The sequence below is a fragment of the Mustelus asterias genome, chromosome 14 (genome assembly GCF_964213995.1).
Source record: "Mustelus asterias chromosome 14, sMusAst1.hap1.1, whole genome shotgun sequence".
Lineage (NCBI taxonomy): Eukaryota > Metazoa > Chordata > Chondrichthyes > Carcharhiniformes > Triakidae > Mustelus > Mustelus asterias.
Genome location: NC_135814.1, coordinates 103,413,560 through 103,433,385, shown reverse-complemented (window position 1 = coordinate 103,433,385; position 19,826 = coordinate 103,413,560). Strand labels below are relative to the sequence as shown.

General features: G+C 52.5%; 1 protein-coding gene across 3 annotated transcripts in view; it reads right to left on the bottom strand.

Moving 5' to 3' along the window:
- Window positions 1–802: 802 nt before the first annotated feature.
- The window catches only part of LOC144503919 (hyccin 2), a 62,396-nt gene continuing 43,372 nt past the window's right edge, over window positions 803–19,826 (bottom strand). For 2 of the 3 annotated variants that reach the window (XM_078228996.1, XM_078228995.1), the window contains exons 8-12: window positions 19,031–19,147; window positions 16,791–16,878; window positions 14,288–14,447; window positions 13,785–13,940; window positions 803–6,474 (exon numbers count right to left, since the gene is read on the bottom strand). In XM_078228996.1, coding sequence (XP_078085122.1) covers window positions 5,909–6,474; window positions 13,785–13,940; window positions 14,288–14,447; window positions 16,791–16,878; window positions 19,031–19,147 — 1,087 coding nt within the window. In that variant the 3' untranslated portion in view covers window positions 803–5,908. The remainder of the gene's footprint in view (window positions 6,475–13,784; window positions 13,941–14,287; window positions 14,448–16,790; window positions 16,879–19,030; window positions 19,148–19,826) is intronic. The other variant, XM_078228997.1, reaches the window with a different exon arrangement.

Here is a 19,826-nt window from a genome sequence, read left to right as displayed (position 1 = left end):
TGTACTTTTGAGGCTGTATAAGGCTCTGGTCAGACCCCATTTGGAGTATTGTGAGCAGTTTTGGGCCCCGTATCTAAGGAAGGATGTGCTGGCCTTGGAAAAGGCCCAGAGGAGGTTCACAAGAATGATCCCTGGAATGAAGAGTTTGTCGTATGAGGAATGGTTGAGGACTCTGGGTCTGTACTCATTGGAGTTCAGAAGGATGAGAGGGGATCTTATTGAAACTTACAGGATACTGCGAGGCCTGGATAGAGTGGATGTGGAGAGGATGTTTCCACTGGTAGGAAAAACTAGAACCAGAGGGCACAACCTCAGACTAAAGAGACGATCCTTTAAAACAGAGATGAGGAGGAATTTCTTCAGCCAGAGAGTGGTGAATCTGTGGAACTCTGCCACAGAAGGCTGTGTCATTGAGTGTCTTTAAGACAGAGATAGATAGGTTCTTGATTAATAAGGGGATCAGGGGTTATGGGGAAAAGGCAGGAGAATGGGGATGAGAAAAGTATCAGCCATGATTGAATGGCGGAGCAGACTCGATGGGCCGAGTGGCCTAATTCTGCTCCTATGTCCTATGGTCACCTCCTCGCTGCATGTTTCATTTACTTGAACCAGGAAAAAAAAACAAGCAACACATCAAACTGGGAAACACGAGGCGTGCGGCCTCACGGAGCACGGGATTAAGCTGTGGGTGCAGATGGACACTTCCTCAGTGCCTGCACAGCACTGCTCCGAGGGAGAGAGAGACATAGACTGGGGGGAAAAAAAGACGATACGGCCAGGTAGAAATGACAGTAGCCCAGAATCAAGAAACAGCACAGTATTTATTTCAGGTAGAGATTACAGATAGATAATTTCTCTGCATTGCAGACTGATCTGAATGTTTATACACCTGTATTTACACATTTAAAATCTTTAATCTGTGACAGGTATTTACAGGATAGAGATCACATTCACATCCCTTACATTAACAGTATAGTTCATTTTTAATTTTTAAAAAAAGCTCTCTGTTCAAAGGATGACGGATTTACATGCATCGATCAACAGCTGGGTTCCCACCAGATGACTCATTCCCTGCTCCACCTGCCCCCAAAACGCAGCTTCTAATCCCTGAGCATCTGCCGGGAACGCAGGACACAGTCAGGTCTGGACACAGCCGAAAGGCCCGTGAATGAGTGGGGAGACGTGGCGTCAGTCTGCTGCTGATCACTTCATGGAATCCCTACAGTGCAGGAGGAGGCCATTCGGCCCATCGAGTCTGCACCAACAACAATCCCACCCAGGCCTCATCCCCATAACCCCATGCATTTACCCTAGCTAGTCTCCCTGACACTCGGGGGCAATTTAGCGTGGCCAATCCCCCCTAACCCGCACATCTCTCGACTGTGGGAGGACACCGGAGCACCCGGAGGAAACCCACGCAGACACGGGGAGAATGTGCAGACTCCGCACAGACAGCGACCCGAGCCGGGAATCGAACCCGGGTCCCTGTGAGCTAGCAGTGCTAACCACTGTGCCACCTTGCCACCCCTGCATGATGGGGGGGGGTTAAGGAAGGCGAGTATCTGGCCTCCCTCCCTCCCTCCGCAGTGAAGTCAGCAGTCAGACAGACACAGCTTCCAGTCACGTCCATCTCTCTGGACTCGCTCAGCTGGACATTCCTCGGGCAAAACGGGGTTGATTTATTATTCACAAGCACTGAGACAGAGGACCAAACACACACACACACACACACACACACACACACATCGAGCAGTTTAAATTTCCACATAGAATTGGGGGGATCCACATCTCTCCCTACTTGTGTGGCATGGGGAGGGGGGAGGGAGCGAGGGGGGGGGTAAGATAGCTGGGCAGACTGTTTAAAAAAAAAATTGTGGAGTTGCCAGCATTGGACTGGGGTGGGCACAGTAAGTAGTCTCACAACACCAGGTTAAAGTCCAACAGGTTTATTTGGTAGCACGAGCTTTCGGAGCGCTGCTCCTTCATCAGGGGAGTGGAGAGGTTAGTTCACAAACACGGCATATATAGACAGGGACACAACTGCAAGATAATGGTTGCTGCAATTGTGTCTTTGCCTCGATAAGCCGTGTTTGTGAACTAACCTCCACTCACCTGACGAAGGGGCAGCGCTCCGAAAGCTCGTGATTCCAAAATTAAACCTGTTGGACTTTAACCTGGTGTTGTGAGACTTCTTATTTAAAAAGAAAGACAATCCAGTCAGTCCCAATTCTGCAGGCTCCACGTGGTGGGATTGGATAAGGAGTGGGAAGGTGTTGGGATCCCCTGTAACCACAGATCACACACCGTGCTCACTAGTGACACATGACTACAGTGAGGAAGGACAGTTGGAGCATTGCAACCAGCCCAATGCCGGAATGAAAAATCTAAATGTGCCAAAAAAAAAACCCAACAACAATCGTTTGATATCCTACAACCAATATCAGTTGAAGCACATTCACCGAGAATTCACCGCAGTGCCGTTAACTGCAGCTTAATCTAGACTGAGGTTCAAGATTGCCAGAGGTGGCAAATTCAACCCTCTCCCCCATACCCCTCCCGAGTATTTCTCTCACTGTCAGTCTCCAAAGTGGAAGCAGGCCTCCTAGCTGCCCGGGGATACTCTCCTCACCTGGCAGTCTGCTCAGTGCGAGAGGCAGTGAAGTTGCGAAAATCCCAGACATTCCCTTAGGGGGAAGACAGAGTGCACAGTCCTGAGGGGGCGGGGGGGGGGGGGGGGGGGGGGGAGAGAGCCAGGAGAGAACGCCATCCCTGGTATGGGGGCCAGGGTCACATTGCTGCGGAGGGTGGAAACTGGCACAGTTTTTGTGCCCAATCTGAATTTAAGATGATTTTTTTGGAAGGGGGGGCCGGGGGGGGGGGGGGGGCAGTGGGAGACAGGAACTGAGTTTCTGTCAGCACTGAAATCTCAGGACATTGGCAACATTCAGGAACTGGCCGGAAGTTTTTATACTGCAGAAATGTGAGCTAGATTCCATGTACCTGACCCAGGCTTTCATACAGGGATCAGCTCCTTATACCCCGGGTGTCACTGTAAAGATTAGACCCTTGTTGCTGGTGTGGGAATGCTGCCTTTTCCGCTTCTGAAATGTCTCTACCCAATCTGTTCTCGTCACGGCCCCAGAACCAGCTTCATATCCCCCGGGAAATGCAAACGGAACAGAACAGGGACTCCAGGGACATTCCAATCCTCTCTAACCCCATTCCGGGGCCACGGGCTGGGTTAGATGCGAGAGAAAGCTCTTCAATGAGGCGAGACTGGCACATACTATTTTTTTCTAATCAAACAGGTACAAGGTGGTTGAATGATTTATACGCAGTGCTGAGCACTGCCCAGGCGGCTGGAAAGACTAAAGGCCCTCGCACAGTAAGATCACCGGCAGAATCTCTGCAATGCAGCAGGGCCTGACACTGAGCTGTGCTCAACACATACAGGAGCTTGCAGCCAGCTCCCTCAACATCACCCAGGCACCTGGGGAAAGTGTGTACGTGTTTGTGTGTGTGTACATGCAGGAGTGTGTGTGCATACGTGTGTGTGTGTCTGTGTGCACGTTTGTGTGCGTGCATATGTATATGGGAATACGTGCGCATGTGTGTGTGTGTGTGTGCATGTATGTGTGTGCATACGTGTGTGTGTGTCTGTGTGCGCGTGTGCACGTTTGTGTGCGTGCATATGTATGTGGGAATACGTGCGCATGTGTGTGTGTGCGCATGTATGTGTGTGCATACGTGTGGGTGTGTCTGTGTGCGCGTGTGCACGTTTGTGTGCGTGCATGTGTATGGGAATACGTGCGCATGTGTGTGTGCATACACGTGTGCATGTATGTGTGAATGTGTGTATGCATGTATGTTGTGCATGCGCACACGTGTGTGAAAACTGTCAGCAACTGTGCACCAGTATGTAACATGCAGGTACAGACACAAAATCATATCAGACAGAGGAAGGCGCGCACACACGCACACGGAAACAAGCAGAGACACGTGTAGACACTCAGACACATTCTGGGTCAGGCGAGGAACAGGATCAGTAACCAGTGCTGGAAGGGAATGTAAATGTTGAGCCTCGACAACTCCCACAGTCGCACAACGCTGACAATTGGGCTACTGGAGAATGCCCAAGGCCAGGGTGCCTGAGCCCCCAGGGTGCCCACCTGCAGTGTGGGAGAAATCAGATTAAAGCGGGAGGCAGAGTTAAAGCAAATGGAAGTTTTTGTAGCTGCTCCAAGTCCTGAATGTCATCTCTCCCCCACCAAAGGCCACGGGGCAATCACCACCTAACGAGCCGCAGCCCTGATGCAGATGGTCATTTATGACAGGATACTTTCACAGGGTGGACAATGAGCCTCTCTCAACCAATAGAAATGCTATCCAGCCCATCAGGTGACACACAGGAAGCTGAACGAGTGGCCGCACTGAGTGGCTCCTCGGGGGGAGGGGGAGGTCTTTCCAAGACCGCCGCCCACTATTAGGGGGTCAGCTGTAGATAGATAACTACTCCAATGCTATACCCACCATACAACACAAGGAGAAAGCTTAGCAAACACCGAGAGGAGCTACCCTCACAGGATAAGGAGAGGAGTACAGAGCGGTGTGTATACACGCTCTGCTCTGGCAGTGCGGTACTGACACTCCAGGTTGAATAGCTGCAACACCTTTACAAACACCCGCTTCTTAGTGTTCCCCTCTCAGAGAGGCTCGCTGACTTTCAGCGCTCCTTTAGAGACCTTCCCTACTCAAAATAATCTTTCTTTGGTGAGGGGCATTTCCCCACATACTTCATTTTCATAAATATATTCTGTAACTGAAGATTTGGACCTTCCTGAAGGCAGTAGAATAGGATCGGAGGAAATGGGACGGGCTGGAAGGGTTGAGGGGGGGGGGTGGGGAGGGAGTCGGGGTTGGGGTAGTGGGGGTGTGCAGTCAGGGTAGGGAGGGTGGGGGCAGTTAGGATTGGGGGGGGTGGGGAGGGAGTCGGGGTTGGGGTAGTGGGGGTGTGCAGTCAGGGTAGGGAGGGTGGGGGCAGTTAGGATTGGGGGGGGTGGGGAGGGTGTCAGGGTTGGGGTAGTGGGGGGGTGCAGTCAGGGTAGGGAGGGTGGGGGCAGTTAGGATTGGGGGGGTGGGGAGGGAGTCGGGGTAGTGGGGGTGTGCAGTCAGGGTAGGGAGGGTGGGGGCAGTTAGGATTGGGGGGGTGGGGAGGGAGTCGGGGTAGTGGGGGTGTGCAGTCAGGGTAGGGAGGGTGGGGGCAGTTAGGATTGGGGTGGGGAGGGAGTCAGGGTTGGGGTAGTGGGGGTGTGCAGTCAGGGTAGGGAGGGTGGGGGCAGTTAGGATTGGGGGGGGTGGGGAGGGTATCAGGGTTGGGGTAGTGGGGGGGTGCAGTCAGGGTAGGGAGGGTGGGGGCAGTTAGGATTGGGGGGGGTGGGGAGGGTGTCAGGGTTGGGGTAGTGGGGGGGTGCAGTCAGGGTAGGGACAGTTAGGATTGGGGGTGGGGGGGGGGGGGGGGGGGGGAGGGAGGGGTCAAGGACAGAATAGGAATGTCGGAGGATGGCCAGATATTGGAGGTCTGATCAAAGCAGATCTCCTCGGTCAGGACAAGATGAATTGCACTTCACCCGAGAATGAGGGAGGGGAGGGAGCAGACGGTGCGGGCAGACGCTGGTCTGTCGCCTCCTACAAGCTCCCTTTATTGCTGTCCCAGTACAGGGTAATTCCTACTGACTCTCAATAATTGTCAGTTGGAATTGAAGAGGGCAGAGGTTGGGGGGAATTGGGGGGGGGGGGAGGAGAGGGGGGGTTGGGAGGACGTCCTCCTGGAGAGAATGGAGCTGAAAAAGAACAAAGGGGGGAGTTTACCCAAACGCCAGCCACTGGGACGGGCGAGGCAGAGGCTGCCCTACACCTGGGAAATCAGCTGCATGTTGAAGCTGGGTGATCGAGATTGTTTGGTGAGGGGTGCCCCCGGGGACAGCAGGTCCATGGCCTCCGCCCCCCGGCCCAGCCGCTCCTCCTGCAGGCTGACGGTGGAATAGCGGTTGGCGTTACCGTGCGCCAGGTTGGAGCTCCCATCCAGGGTCTGGCTGCCGTTCACCCGATCGAAGGACTTGGTGGAGGAAGTGCTGGCCGTTCGTACGAGGCCGACCGCCGAGGCAGCGGGCACAGGCTGCCCGCCAGCTATCAGCAGGTGCTTCTTCACCGGAGTCAGCTCCATGGCGTCGGTGGCAGAGCGGGTCGCCGCCAGCTTGCGACTGCCCGTTTCCCGGCTGCAGTCGGCTGCACCATCGGCCCTGGGCGTTGCTGCCGCCTGGTCTTTCTCTCTGCCCATCAGGCTGCTTGGACCTTTCTTCAAGCTGCTGCTCTTGGAGCCGCTGGGCTGGCTGATGCTGGAGGCCCCGGATGAGAATCCCTCGTCTGCGTCAGTCAGCTGGACAGCCTCATCTCCCCCAGCAGCACCCTGTCGATCTGTGAAAGTACAAACAGCCGCTTCAGGGAACAGTCGCTCTCCAGAGACACACAGGCCAACCCGGCCAGCTTCCAGACAAAGCCACAGCATTGTCTCTGTGATTAGCGCATACTCTATACACATTACAAACCCCGTTATACACACACACATTACAAACCCTATTATATACACACACACACATTACAAACCCTATTATACACACATACACATTACAAACCCTATTATACACACATACACATTACAAACCCCGTTATACACACACACATTACAAACCCCATTATATACACACACATTACAAACCCTATTATACACACACACACATTACAAACCCCGTTATACACACACCCACATTACAAACCCTATTATACACACATACACATTACAAACCCCGTTATACACACACACATTACAAACCCCATTATATACACACACATTACAAACCCTATTATACACACACACATTACAAACCCCGTTATACACACACCCACATTACAAACCCTATTATACACACATACACATTACAAACCCCATTATACACACACACATTACAAACCCCATTGTACCCACACACATTACAAACCCCATTATATACACACACATTACAAACCCCATTATACCCACACACATTACAAACCCCAATATACCCACACACATTACAAACCCCATTATACACACACATTACAAACCCTATTACACATATTACAAACCCCATTATACACACACTGCAAACCGTTATCCAATCACACACATTACAAAGCCCATTAGACACACATTACAAACTCCATTATCCAATCACACATACACACATTACCCAATTATCCAATCACACACACATTACAAATCCAAATATTCAATCACACAGACAGATTACAAGCCCCATTATACAATCACACACACATTACAAACCTCATTATCCAGTCACACATTAAAGTGTTCCCAGGTGCTTTGCAGGATCACAGTTTACAAAATAAAATACAACACTGAGCTACAAAAAGAGTGATTAGGACAATGACTAAACCTGTGGTTGGCTTGAATAATGGTTGTAATGAAGGAGCGAGGGGGAGAGGGTTATGAAGGAAATTCCAGAGCTACAGCCTCTGCAGTTGGTGACTTGGCCACCATTGGTGGGATGGCTGGGTCTACATCAGAGGAAGCTGAGATCTCCGAGGGAAGGCCGGAGGAAGTTCACACTTAGGAAGGGGTGAGGCCATGGAGGGACATGAACACGAGGCTGAGAATATCTCGAAGTGTTGCCAAACCAGGATCCAATGCGGTTCAGTAATGGGCAGAGTGAATGTGCTGGGGGCAGTGGTGAACCGGACTTGGTGCGAGTTCGGATACAGGCAGCCGTTGGGGTCATGTTTACGGGGGAATGGTCGATATGAACTTGGTCAGGGGAGTATTAGAATAGGCTATGTTAGAGGTCACAGAGAGATGGTAGAGGGCGTGTGCTGATAAGCTGAGGTCAGGGAGAAGTAGCCAGTCTTGGTGTTGAATGGATATGTGGACAGAATTGTCACTCAAGGTCAAATAAGACACCAAGGTTGCACAGTAGCCAGGGAGAGGGATGGAGTTAGTGGCTCGAGAATGGAAAACAAGAGCAAATAGTCTCAGGCAAGCTAGGAATGGGGATGGAATATTTGCATGTACTGCAAGGGGAGGTGAGGGCCGAGTGGTATTATCCTTAGACTATTAATGCAGAAACTCAACTAATGTTCTGGGGACCTGGGTTCGAATCCCACCACGGCAGGTGGTGGAATTTAAATTCAATTAAAAAAATTTGGAATTAAGAATCTACTGATGACCATGAAACCATTGTCAATTGTCGGAAAAACCCATCTGGTTCACTAATGTCCTTTAGGGAAGGAAATCTGCCGTCCTTACCTGGTCTGGCCTACATGTGACTCCAGAGCCACAGCAATGTGGTTGACTCTCAACTGCCCTCGGGCAACAAGGGATGGGCAATAAATGCTGGCCCAGCCAGCGACGCCCGTGTCCCACATGAACAAATAAAAGAAAGGGGAATGGAATATAAAGTAGGGAAGTTTTACTGCAGCTGTATAAGGTTTTGATGAGACCACATCTGAAATACTGTGCACAGTTTTGGTCTCCTTATTTGAAAAAGGATACAACCACACTGGAAGCAGTTCAGGGAAGGCCGACTCGACTCATTCCTGGGTTGGGGTGGCGGTTTAACTTATGAGGAAAAGTTGAGCAGGGCAGGCCTATACACATTGGAGTTTAGAAGATTAAGAGGTGATCTTATTGGAACATACAAGATCCTGAGGGAAGCTGATGGGATGGATACTGGGAGGATGTTTCTCCTTGTGGGAGGGGCTAGAACCAAGGAACACTCTAAGAACAAGAGGTCTCATTTTAGGAGGTGGTCTCGGAGAATGTTTTTCTTTCATTGGCAAAAATTGGCAAGTCATGTTGCAGCTTTATAGAACCTTAGTTAGGCCGCACTTGGAATATAGTGTTCAATTCTGGTCGCCAAACTATCAGAAGGATGTGGAAGCTTTGGAGAGGGTACAGAAAAGATTTACCAGGATGTTGCCTGGTATGGAGGGCATTAGCTATGAGGAGAGGTTGGAGAAACTTGGTTTGTTCTCACTGGAACGACAGAGGGTGAGGAGCGACCTGATAGAAGTCTACAAGATTATGAGGAGCATGGACAGAGTGGATAGTCAGAAGCTTTTTCCCAGAGTGGAAGAGTCACTTACTGGGGGGCACAGGTTTAAGGTGCGAGGGGCCAGGTTTAAAAGAGATGTACGAGACAGATATTTTACACAGAGGGTGGTGGGTGCCTGGAACTCGTTGTCGGGGGAGATAGTGGAAGCAGATACAATAGTGACTTTTAAGGGGCGTCTTGACAAGTACATGAATGAGATGGGAATAGAGGGATATGGTCCCTGGAAGGGTAGGGGGTTTTAGTTAAGTCAGGCAGCATGGTCGGTGCAGGCTTGGAGGGCCGAAGGGACTGTTCCTGTGCTGTAATTTTCTTTGTTCTTTCTTCTTTGAACAAAGAACAGTACAGCACAGGAACAGGCTCTTCGGCCCTCCAAGCCTGGGCCAATCATGATGTCCTAACTACACTAAAGAAAAAAACCTCTAAGTATAAGGTTATAAGTTTTAAGCTTAAGTTTTAAAGTTTATTTATTAGTGTCACAAGTAGGCTTACATTAACACTGCAATGCAGTTACTGTGAAAATCCCCTAGTCACCACACTCCGGCGCCTGTTCGGGCACACTGAGGGGGAATTTAGCACGGCCAATGCACCCTAACCAGCACGTCTTTCAGACTTCTGCCCTTACTCGGTCCGTATCCCTCGATTCCTTCCTTATTCACGTACCCATCCATTCGAACTTGAACATAACTTGGAAGCCTTTTATGTGGAACTTGATTTAAAGCATTCTGAAAACCCAAATAAATCCTTTTACAGGGAGTTCCACCGTATACTTCATCGGTAACATTCGCAAAGGAGTTGAGGAGGTTGGAGAGGGAGCATTCCTCTGCCTTCAGCCCTCCTCACTAAAGCCTTTTCCCTCAGCCAATAACTAGCTGGGCCCTGCCCCTAGCAACCCCCTGGGAATACTGCCAATTATCTCAACTAGAATTTAGATTGTGGAAGCAATTATTTCCGAGTTGACAGCACAGTCTACTTTTGAGGGGAGTTTTAAAGCAAGACATTTCTGTGAAGGTTTTACTTGCACTGAATGTTGCAGTGCTTGTCATGGCACCCAGATACCAAAGCAAAACTTTCCCCCTCAAACTCAGTGATACTGCAGTGTAGGTAATCCCAGCACGATGCAAGTATCATCGAAACCCAACAGTGATGAAGGAGGCCATTCGGCCCATCGAGTCTGCACCGACCACAATCCCACCCAGGCCCTATTTCCGTAACTCCTCATATTTACCCTGCTAATCCCCCTGACACTAAGGGTCAATTTAGCTTGGCCAATCCACCTAACCCGCACATCTTTGGACTGTGGGAGGAAACCGAAGCACCCGGAGGAAACCCACGCAGACACGGGGAGAACGTGCAGACTCCACACAGACAGTGACCCGAGGCCGGAATTGGACCCGGGCCCTGACGCTGTGAGGCAGCAGCGCTAACCACTGTGCTACTGTACTTCGCTAAGTTTTGTTTTAAGGCTGAGATGTCCACAGCACGACGAACATTTAAAACCACAGTAACAGTTGATCAAACACACTCATTTTGACAAACATCGAGCCCGGGTAAAGCAGTCCAGCATTGCCCCGGGTGTACACTGTCCATGCATTCAAATAGTCTCAATGTTGCACAGCAGAACACACAGAAGCACATACAGTGGCATGCAGTGAAGCATTCAGACACAGTGTGGAGAATCCGCTCCCAGCAACCGCAGTAATCACAACCCAGCAACCTGGACATTGTATAAACTCTCCATTCCAATGTCCCACCACACAACTGCAAAGTAGCCTGCTCTTTTAAACTTACCACCCATCACCACTCATATACCAGAACAAAAGTCAGCGATTTTCAGGAATGTGTTTAAACTGAGGTTAATTCTGTCACAATTAGACCACATTCCCAATGAAATAAACCAGCTCAAAACGGCCCCACAGTCACGAGCACAGCAGTCGAGGGAGTGGACTGACACCACAGTGACTGTCACACAACCGACATTCTCCCTTCGCACTGTTCCATCACCCTCTCCGCACTATACCATCTTTCTCCCTCACTCTCTCGCTCCCTCCTCACTGTCCCGTCGCCCTCCCCTCACCGCCCCGTCTCCCTCCCCTCACCGTCCCGTCTCCCTCCCCTCTCTCTCTGCACCGTCCCGTCTCGTCTCCCACCCCTCACTGTCCCGTCCCGTCTCCCACTCCTCACTGTCCCGTCCCGTCTCCCTCCCCTCACCGTCCCGTCCCGTCTCCCTCCCCTCACCGTCCCGTCCCCCTCCCCTCACCGTCCCGTCCCCCTCCCCTCACCGTCCCGTCTCCCTCCCCTCTCTCTCTGCACCGTCCCGTCTCGTCTCCCACCCCTCACTGTCCCGTCCCGTCTCCCACTCCTCACTGTCCCGTCCCGTCTCCCTCCCCTCACCGTCCCGTCTCCCTCCCCTCACCGTCCCGTCTCCCTCCCCTCACCGTCCCGTCTCCCTCCCCTCACCGTCCCGTCTCCCTCCCCTCACCGTCCCGTCTCCCTCCCCTCACCGTCCCGTCTCCCTCCCCTCACCGTCCCGTCTCCCTCCCCTCACCGTCCCGTCTCCCTCCCCTCACCGTCCCGTCTCCCTCCCCTCACCGTCCCGTCTCCCTCCCCTCACCGTCCCGTCTCCCTCCCCTCACCGTCCCGTCTCCCTCCCCTCACCGTCCCGTCTCCCTCCCCTCACCGTCCCGTCTCCCTCCCTCCCTCCGCACTGTCCCGTCTCCCTCCCTCCCTCCGCACTGTCCCGTCTCCCTCCCTCTCTCTCCGCACTTTCCCGTCTCCCTCCCTCTCTCTCCGCACTTTCCCGTCTCCCTCCCTCTCTCTCCGCACTTTCCCGTCTCCCTCCCTCTCTCTCCGCACTGTCCCGTCTCCCTCCCTCTCTCCGCACTGTCCCGTCTCCCTCCCTCTCTCCGCACTGTCCCGTCTCCGCCTCTCTCTCCGCACTGTCCCGTCTCCCTCTCTCTCCGCACTGTCCCGTCTCCCTCCCTCTCTCCGCACTGTCCCGTCTCCGCCTCTCTCTCCGCACTGTCCCGTCTCCGCCTCTCTCTCCGCACTGTCCCGTCTCCCTCTCTCTCCGCACTGTCCCGTCTCTCCTTCTCTCTGTGCACTGTCTCATCTCTCTCCCGCTCTCTCTGCACTGTCCCATCTCGCTCCCTCTCTCTCTCCGCACTGTCCCATCTCTCTCCCTCTCTCCGCACTGTCCCATCTCTCCCTCTCTCTCTCTGCGGAGTTCCAATCTCTCTCTCTCTGCCCTGCCCCATCTCTGAGCTGCCATGTGCCTCTTTCACCCCACAGCCTCTCTCTCTTTCTTGGCTCCAGCACCTGTTGTGTCAATGGGCTGTTACAAGCTGTATTTATGGAGCAGTTGAATGACACACAGAACAGTAAAGACCAGAGTTCCACCCCCTGCGGATTTCAGGAGCAGAACCTTTGGTGTTGACGGATATGAGGGAGTTAATCAGCCAGGGTCGCTGCCCAGTGACTGCTGCCCAGTGACTGCTGCCCAGTGACTGCTGCCCAGTGACTGCTGCCAGAGGCTGTGGGTTGTCGCTGTTTGATGACGCCTCTTCATCAATACTCACCTCGTTGGCTCACACCAGCCTGAGTGAGGGAGGAGGTGGGGAGTGGCGAGAGAGAGCATGAGGGATGGGGGCTGACAGAGGGGCGAAAGGGAGGGCAGAGGGTCAGAGGATAGGTACACGGATTGGAGGATGTCAGGGTTGTGAGGGCGAGGAGGTGGTTCATAGAATCCCTACAGTGCAGAAGGAGGCCATTCGGCCCATCGAGTCTGCACTGACAACAATCCCATCCAGGCCCTATTCCCGTAAACCCACACACATTTATCCTGCTAATCCCCCTGACACCAAGGGGCAATTTAGCATGGCCAATCCACCTAACCCGCACATCTTTGTACTGTGGGAGGAAACCGGAGCACCCAGAGGAAACCCACGCAGTCACGGGGAGAACATGCAGAGTCCGCACAGTGACCCGAGGCTGGAATCGAACCCGGGTCCCTGGCGCTGTGAGGCAGCAGCACTAACCCACGGTGCCACTGTGCCATCACTGAGGTGTCTGAACACTGGCTGTACTCCGCGCTTCCTGCAACTGTATTTGATTCAAAGCCAGGATTCATGGTAACATTGCCTCATATTTGCCACTGGGAAATGACCAAGAAACAGCAGCAATGCTGAGATGCGAAGGACAGCCAGGGGAGAGGAACTGCCTCAGCATTCAAAGGCAGGGCTTGGGGAGGGGAGGGGAGTGGGGGTCAGGGTTGGGTGGGGAGGGAGGAGGAGGGGGGGACAAGATGCAGGAGGGAGAGCATGCAGTCAGTCAACGAGCACAGTCCCATCCGTGAAGCTTCAAACCAGATCGCCCCTTTCCCATGCCCATTTGGCACAGCGGCAGGGGAGCATGAGCCCGTAAACAGGAGACCTGAGGCAGCGCAGCACGGTATGAGAATGATTCAACCTTAGCTTGCCGTTAGCAATGGAGCCGAATGGGGATGTGTAGAAACACCCCCGGGGGTACAGCCACTGGCCGTGCTTGGGGAGCGAGGGGACACACAGCCATGGCTGCCTTCCAGCATTCTCACTGATCGCCACTTCCTCATCGCAGGCCTACCCGGTGTTGCCAATGGCGCCGCCTCCTGCGGACAGAGCCAGGGGGGGTCTCGTCTCCCCTCCCCTCTCCTCTCGCGCACCCCGGCCAATCCAGACGAGTAACGGATTAGGGAGGAGGGGTTGCTTAGCTCCACCTCGGCCGTGTAATCTACACAATCTGGGATTCAACACAGAACATTTAGTCTTTTCCCCCATCCAGTTGCGAGCTGGGATAGAGGGGTGAAGACAACACCAAGGTCACACAGAGGTAACAGGACGTACGCTGACAGGGGGAGACAACACAGCTCAGGACAATGGTAACACTGGCGCCAGGACAGAGCAACATCCTGAGAGCAGCTCCGTCGGGGCAGAGGGGGCACCACCATACCTGCTCGACTTCCCAATTGGACCTGAAGCTGTAAAGAGCAGCGGGAAGGTTTTACAATTCGACACATGGAGAGGTTTAATATCCCGCAGTCAAAGTCGCGCCAAGATCAAAGGCGAGGTTTCCCCAGGCGGCTTTACCTTCTCGTTTCCAGCGGTGTCTCCGGATAGAGGCCGTGGTGATGGCAGTACGGGATATCCTAGGGATCGTCGGTGTGACCTCCACCTGCAGACACCTCTGACCCATCTTCGAAACGTCAGGAGCATCAAAGGGCAACGAGCTCTTCATCGCATTGGCGACCTGCCAAAAAACAAGACCAAAGTCAAGGTGGGAGGAGAGAGGACAGGGTCATAGAATCCCTACAGCGCAGGAGAAGGCCATTTGGCCCATCGAGTCTGCACCGACCACAATCCCACCCAGGCCCTACCCCCTTAGCCCCACATATTTACCATGCTAATCACTAACCTATGCATCCCAGGGCACTACGAGGCAATTTAGCATGGCTAATGCATCCTTGGGCAGCACGGTGACGCAGTGGTTAGCACTGCTGCCTCACAGCGCCAGGGACCCGGGTTCAATTCCCGGCTTGGGTCACTGTCTGTGTGGAGTTTACACGTTCTCCCCATGTCTGCGTGGGTTTCCTCCGGGTGCTCCGGTTTCCTCCCACAGTGCTGGTTAGGTGAATTGACCCGAACAGGCGCCAGCGTGTGGCGACTAGGGGAATTTCACAGTAACTTCATTGCAGCGTTAATGTAAGCCTACTTGTGACTAATAAATAAACTTTAACCCACACATCTTCGGAGTGTGGGAGGAAACCGGAGCACCCGGAGGAAACCCATGCAGACACGGGGAGAATGTGCAGACTCCACACAGACAGTGACCTAAGCCAGGAATCGAACCTGGGTCCCTGGCGCTGTGAGGCAGCAGAGCTAACCACTGTGCCATCGACTGCAGTACACTCACATCACATGTACCCGCACACCAGACTAGTGTTACCCATTTATTAGTGAAACCGGAGGTATCATACCAGGAAGAAATGATTCGAATATGGAGAGTTCCAGAGGTGCTGTTCTCTTGGAGCGTGTTCTCATCAACAACATCAACTTGGTTCATGAAGTCACCCATTGCCTGACAAAGCAAGCTCGATATTCGGCCGGTTCGCCCACAGGCTTTGGAGAGAGTGTGCAGTTCGTCTCAAGGGGCTGGCACAGTGGTTAGCACTGCTGCCTCACAGCGCCAGGGACCCGGGTTCGATTCCCGGCTTGGGTCACTGTCTGTGTGGAGTTTGCACGTTCTCCCCGTGTCTGCGTGAGTTTCCTCCCACAGTTCGAAATATGTGCTGGTTAAGGTGCCAAAATTCTCCCTCAGTGTTACCCAAACAGGCGCTGGAGTGTGGCGACTGGAGGATTTTCACAGTAACTTCATTGCAGTGTTAATGTAAGCCTACTTGTGACACTAATAAATAAATAAATCTACCAGTCAGTGATTCTCACTGTACTTCCCAATGGTGGTGAGGTTTGGATAAGCTGCCAACTTCACATAAAGCAACTGAATGCATTCCACCGTCGCTGCTTAAGATCCATCTTCAACATCCCCTAGGCCGAGGCTCTTGCAAAGGTGCTGCGTACCTGGCAGTGGGTGTATGCTACTCTGGGGTGGTTGCACGTTGGATTCCCGTAAGACCATAAGACATTGGAGCAGAATTAGGCCACTCGGCCCATCGAGTCTGCTCCGCCATTCAGCCATGGCTGATATTTTTCTCATCCCCATTCTCCTGCCTTTTCCCCATAACCCCTGATCCCCTTATTAATCAAGAACCTATCTATCTCTGTCTTAAAGACACTCAATGACCTGGCCTCCACAGCCTTCTACGGCAAAGAGTTCCACAGATTCTCCACTCTCTGGCTGAAGAAATTCCTCCTCATCTCTGTTTTAAAGGATCGTCCCTTTAGTCTGAGGTTGTGCCCTCTGGTTCTAGTTTTTCCTGCTAGTGGAAACATCCTCTCCACGTCCACTCTATCCAGGTCTCGCAGTATCCTGTGAGTTTCAATAAGATCCCCCCTCATCCTTCTAAACTCCATCGAGTACAGACCCAGAGTCCTCAATCGTTCCTCATACGACAAGCTCTTCATTCCCGTGTGCCCAAGATAGTAGCCCACAGCCAGCTGAGCACAGGGACCCGTGCCGCCCAGAGCATCCCAAACTCACTCACACAAAGACATTCCCAAACTTAGAGGGCAAGAGCTGGGCCCCATCACAAGGGGGTAAACTAACAGAATGCTGGACAGATCCAAACAGAGAAGCCTTGGTCATGGAGCAGTCTCAAACAGTTAGAGAACGGAGTCGAGTACCCGCGGGACGAGTGAGCTTACTGCCTTCACTCTCCCTCCCAGCAGAGACTACATATGTAATAATCATAACTGGATCTGCGAATCAATGTCTTGGTTTAACATCACCTACGGGATGACACCAGACAAGACGGTGAATCTCAGGCTTCCCTGCTGAACACACATCCGTCGAGATGACAGGTGAATCCATCAGGGATGTCACTGCACAGCCAATGAGGTATTATAATGACACTGAGTACTGCAGCGCCTGTCAGCGGGCTGAGATGCAGATATAATGGGTGAAGTTCTGGCTTACCAGCAGCGGCTGAGAGTATAGCTCTAACTGTGCCCGGTACAGGAGGTCCTCCAGTGCCTCTTGGCCCAGCTCCCACTCTCCATTGTATCTGTGGAAGAATGACAAAGAGAATGTAAAATGCGCGTGAGACAAGGGTGAAACGTGGGTGGGGAGTTGAGCTGGTGGAGGTGTGTGGCTGGGAGTAGGGAGAGGCAGAGCTCTGAGAACAAGCCCACTCGCAGCAAGCAAATCACTCTCAGTTCAGACACACCCAACGATACAGCAGCAAATACACACAGCAGCCAACAGGAGGGGTCGAACGGGCGAGGCAGAACGGCCTGTGGTCAGCTGACAGGTTGGACGTGATCCTGTTTCTGCCAATCACATCACTGAGGGACTGGCAAAGAGGAACACAAACCAGCGCACAGCGATTAAAGCAGAAGCACAGAAGGTAACAAGTGGTGGAGACAGATTCACACAGCGAGTGGTTAGGATCTGGAATGCACTATCTGAGAGTGTGGTGGAGACAGATTCACACAGCGGGTGGTTAGGATCTGGAATGCACTGCCTGAGTGTGTGGTGGAGACAGATTCACACAGTGAGTGGTTAGGATCTGGAATGTACTGTCTGAGAGTGTGGTGGAGACAGATTCACACAGTGAGTGGTTAGGATCTGGAATGTACTGTCTGAGAGTGTGGTGGAGACAGATTCACACAGCGAGTGGTTAGGATCTGGAATGTACTGTCTGAGAGTGTGGTGGAGACAGATTCACACAGCGAGTGGTTAGGATCTGGAATGTACTGTCTGAGAGTGTGGTGGAGACAGATTCACACAGCGAGTGGTTAGGATCTGGAATGCACTGTCTGAGAGTGTGGTGGAGACAGATTCGCACAGCGAGTGGTTAGGATCTGGAACACTGTCTGAGAGTGTGGTGGAGACAGATTCACACAGCGAGTGGTTAGGATCTGGAATGCACTGTCTGAGAGTGTGGTGGAGACAGATTCGCACAGCGAGTGGTTAGGATCTGGAATGCACTGTCTGAGAGTGTGGTGGAGGCAGCTTCACACAGCGAGTGGTTAGGATCTGGAATGCACTGTCTGAGAGTGTGGTGGAGACAGATTCACGCAGCGAGTGGTTAGGATCTGGAATGCACTGTCTGAGAGTGTGGTGGAGACAGATTCACACAGCGAGTGGTTAGGATCTGGAATGCACTGTCTGAGAGTGTGGTGGAGACAGATTCACACAGCGAGTGGTTAGGATCTAGAATGCACTGTCTGAGTGTGCGGTGGAGACAGATTCACACAGCGAGTGGTTAGGGTCTGGAATGTACTGTCTGAGAGTGTGGTGGAGACAGATTCACACAGCGAGTGGTTAGGATCTGGAATGTACTGTCTGAGAGTGTGGTGGAGACAGATTCACACAGCGAGTGGTTAGGGTCTGGAATGTACTGTCTGAGAGTGTGGTGGAGACAGATTCACACAGCGAGTGGTTAGGATCTGCAATGTACTGTCTGAGAGTGTGGTGGAGACAGATTCACACAGCGAGTGGTTAGGATCTGGAATGTACTGTCTGAGAGTGTGGTGGAGGCAGATTCACACAGCGAGTGGTTAGGGTCTGGAATGTACTGTCTGAGAGTGTGGTGGAGACAGATTCACACAGCGAGTGGTTAGGATCTGGAATGCACTGTCTGAGAGTGTGGAGACAGATGGCTTTCAAGTATTACTCAGAACTGAGAATAATTATCAGAAGTGGAACAAATGGCACCAGACAATGGGGAAAGGACAGGGGGAGTGGGACTTGCTGAGGTGCTCTTTCAGAGAGCCAGCATGAACTGGATAGGCTAAGTGAAGACAAAAACAAGAAATGTTCAAAAAGCTCAGCAGTTCCGACAGTACCTGCGGAGAGGGAATAGAGCTGACGCTTCGAGTCAGGGTGACCCTTCATCAGAGCTGAAGACAAAGGGGAACAGGGTGATATTTATACTGTTGGGCCCCCTTTCTGTCTGCAACCATTCTACAAAGGGGACGCCAGAGGGAACATTAATTGTCACAACAGCGCGCAGGAGCTGCAGCTGAAACAGGGCAAGTTAAGCTGGTGTGCCTGTGAATCGGGAGGGGCAGGGCTCAGGGGTGGGAGCACAGCTGCTGGGGCTTGGCGGGTTAGAATCACATTTATACTGCGTAGAGAGAGAGAAAGGACTTTTCCCAAATGGTGGTGATGGTAATAACCAGTCAATAGATAGCAAAGCCTCGCTTACTCACATGGTATGATAGACACCAGACAACAGCTGCACCATAAACTCCGGGTCCAGCATAACCCGGCCGCAGGTCTCACTCCACACCTTCTGCCGCTGTCGGGGGAACCCAGTAATACACAACCTAACGATAGAGAACAGGCAGGTATCATGAACAGCTTCTGAACCCTGATATGCTCAAAAGGCAGTCATGCAGAACCTTTTTAAACACAGCCTGGATTAGGGTAGCGACCACAGTTCAGTAAATTGTACAAAAGTCCCCCTTGGGTCTAACGAGTGAGTAGCCTGAAGGATTGCAGATCAGGACAGCACCGGGTGAAATGCTTGTCAATCGAAGTCAGGACCTGTTCAAAGTTTAATTTCTTACTGTCACATGTAGGCTTACATTAACACTGCAATGAAGTTACTGTGAAAATCCCCTAGTCGCCACACTCCGGTGCCTGTTCGGGTACACTGAGGGAGAATTTAGCACGGCCAATGCACCCTAACCAGCACGTCTTTCGGACTGTGGGAGGAAACCAGAGCACCCGGAGGAAACCCACGCAGACATGGGGAGAACTCCGCACAGACAGTGACCAAACCGGAATGGAACCCGGGTCCCTGGCCCTGTGAGGCAGCAGTGCTAACCACTGCGCCACCGTGTCACCCCCTCCTCCCAAAACCTGGTCCAAGAAATCGAGGTTCCCAACAGCATTTGCAATGAAGCTCACAACTTTACAGCGAGAGAGAGGGGCCATTAACCCTCTCGCCCCTGTGACCTCCTCCGAGAAAAAGGTTCTTGATTAATAAGGGGATCAGGGGTT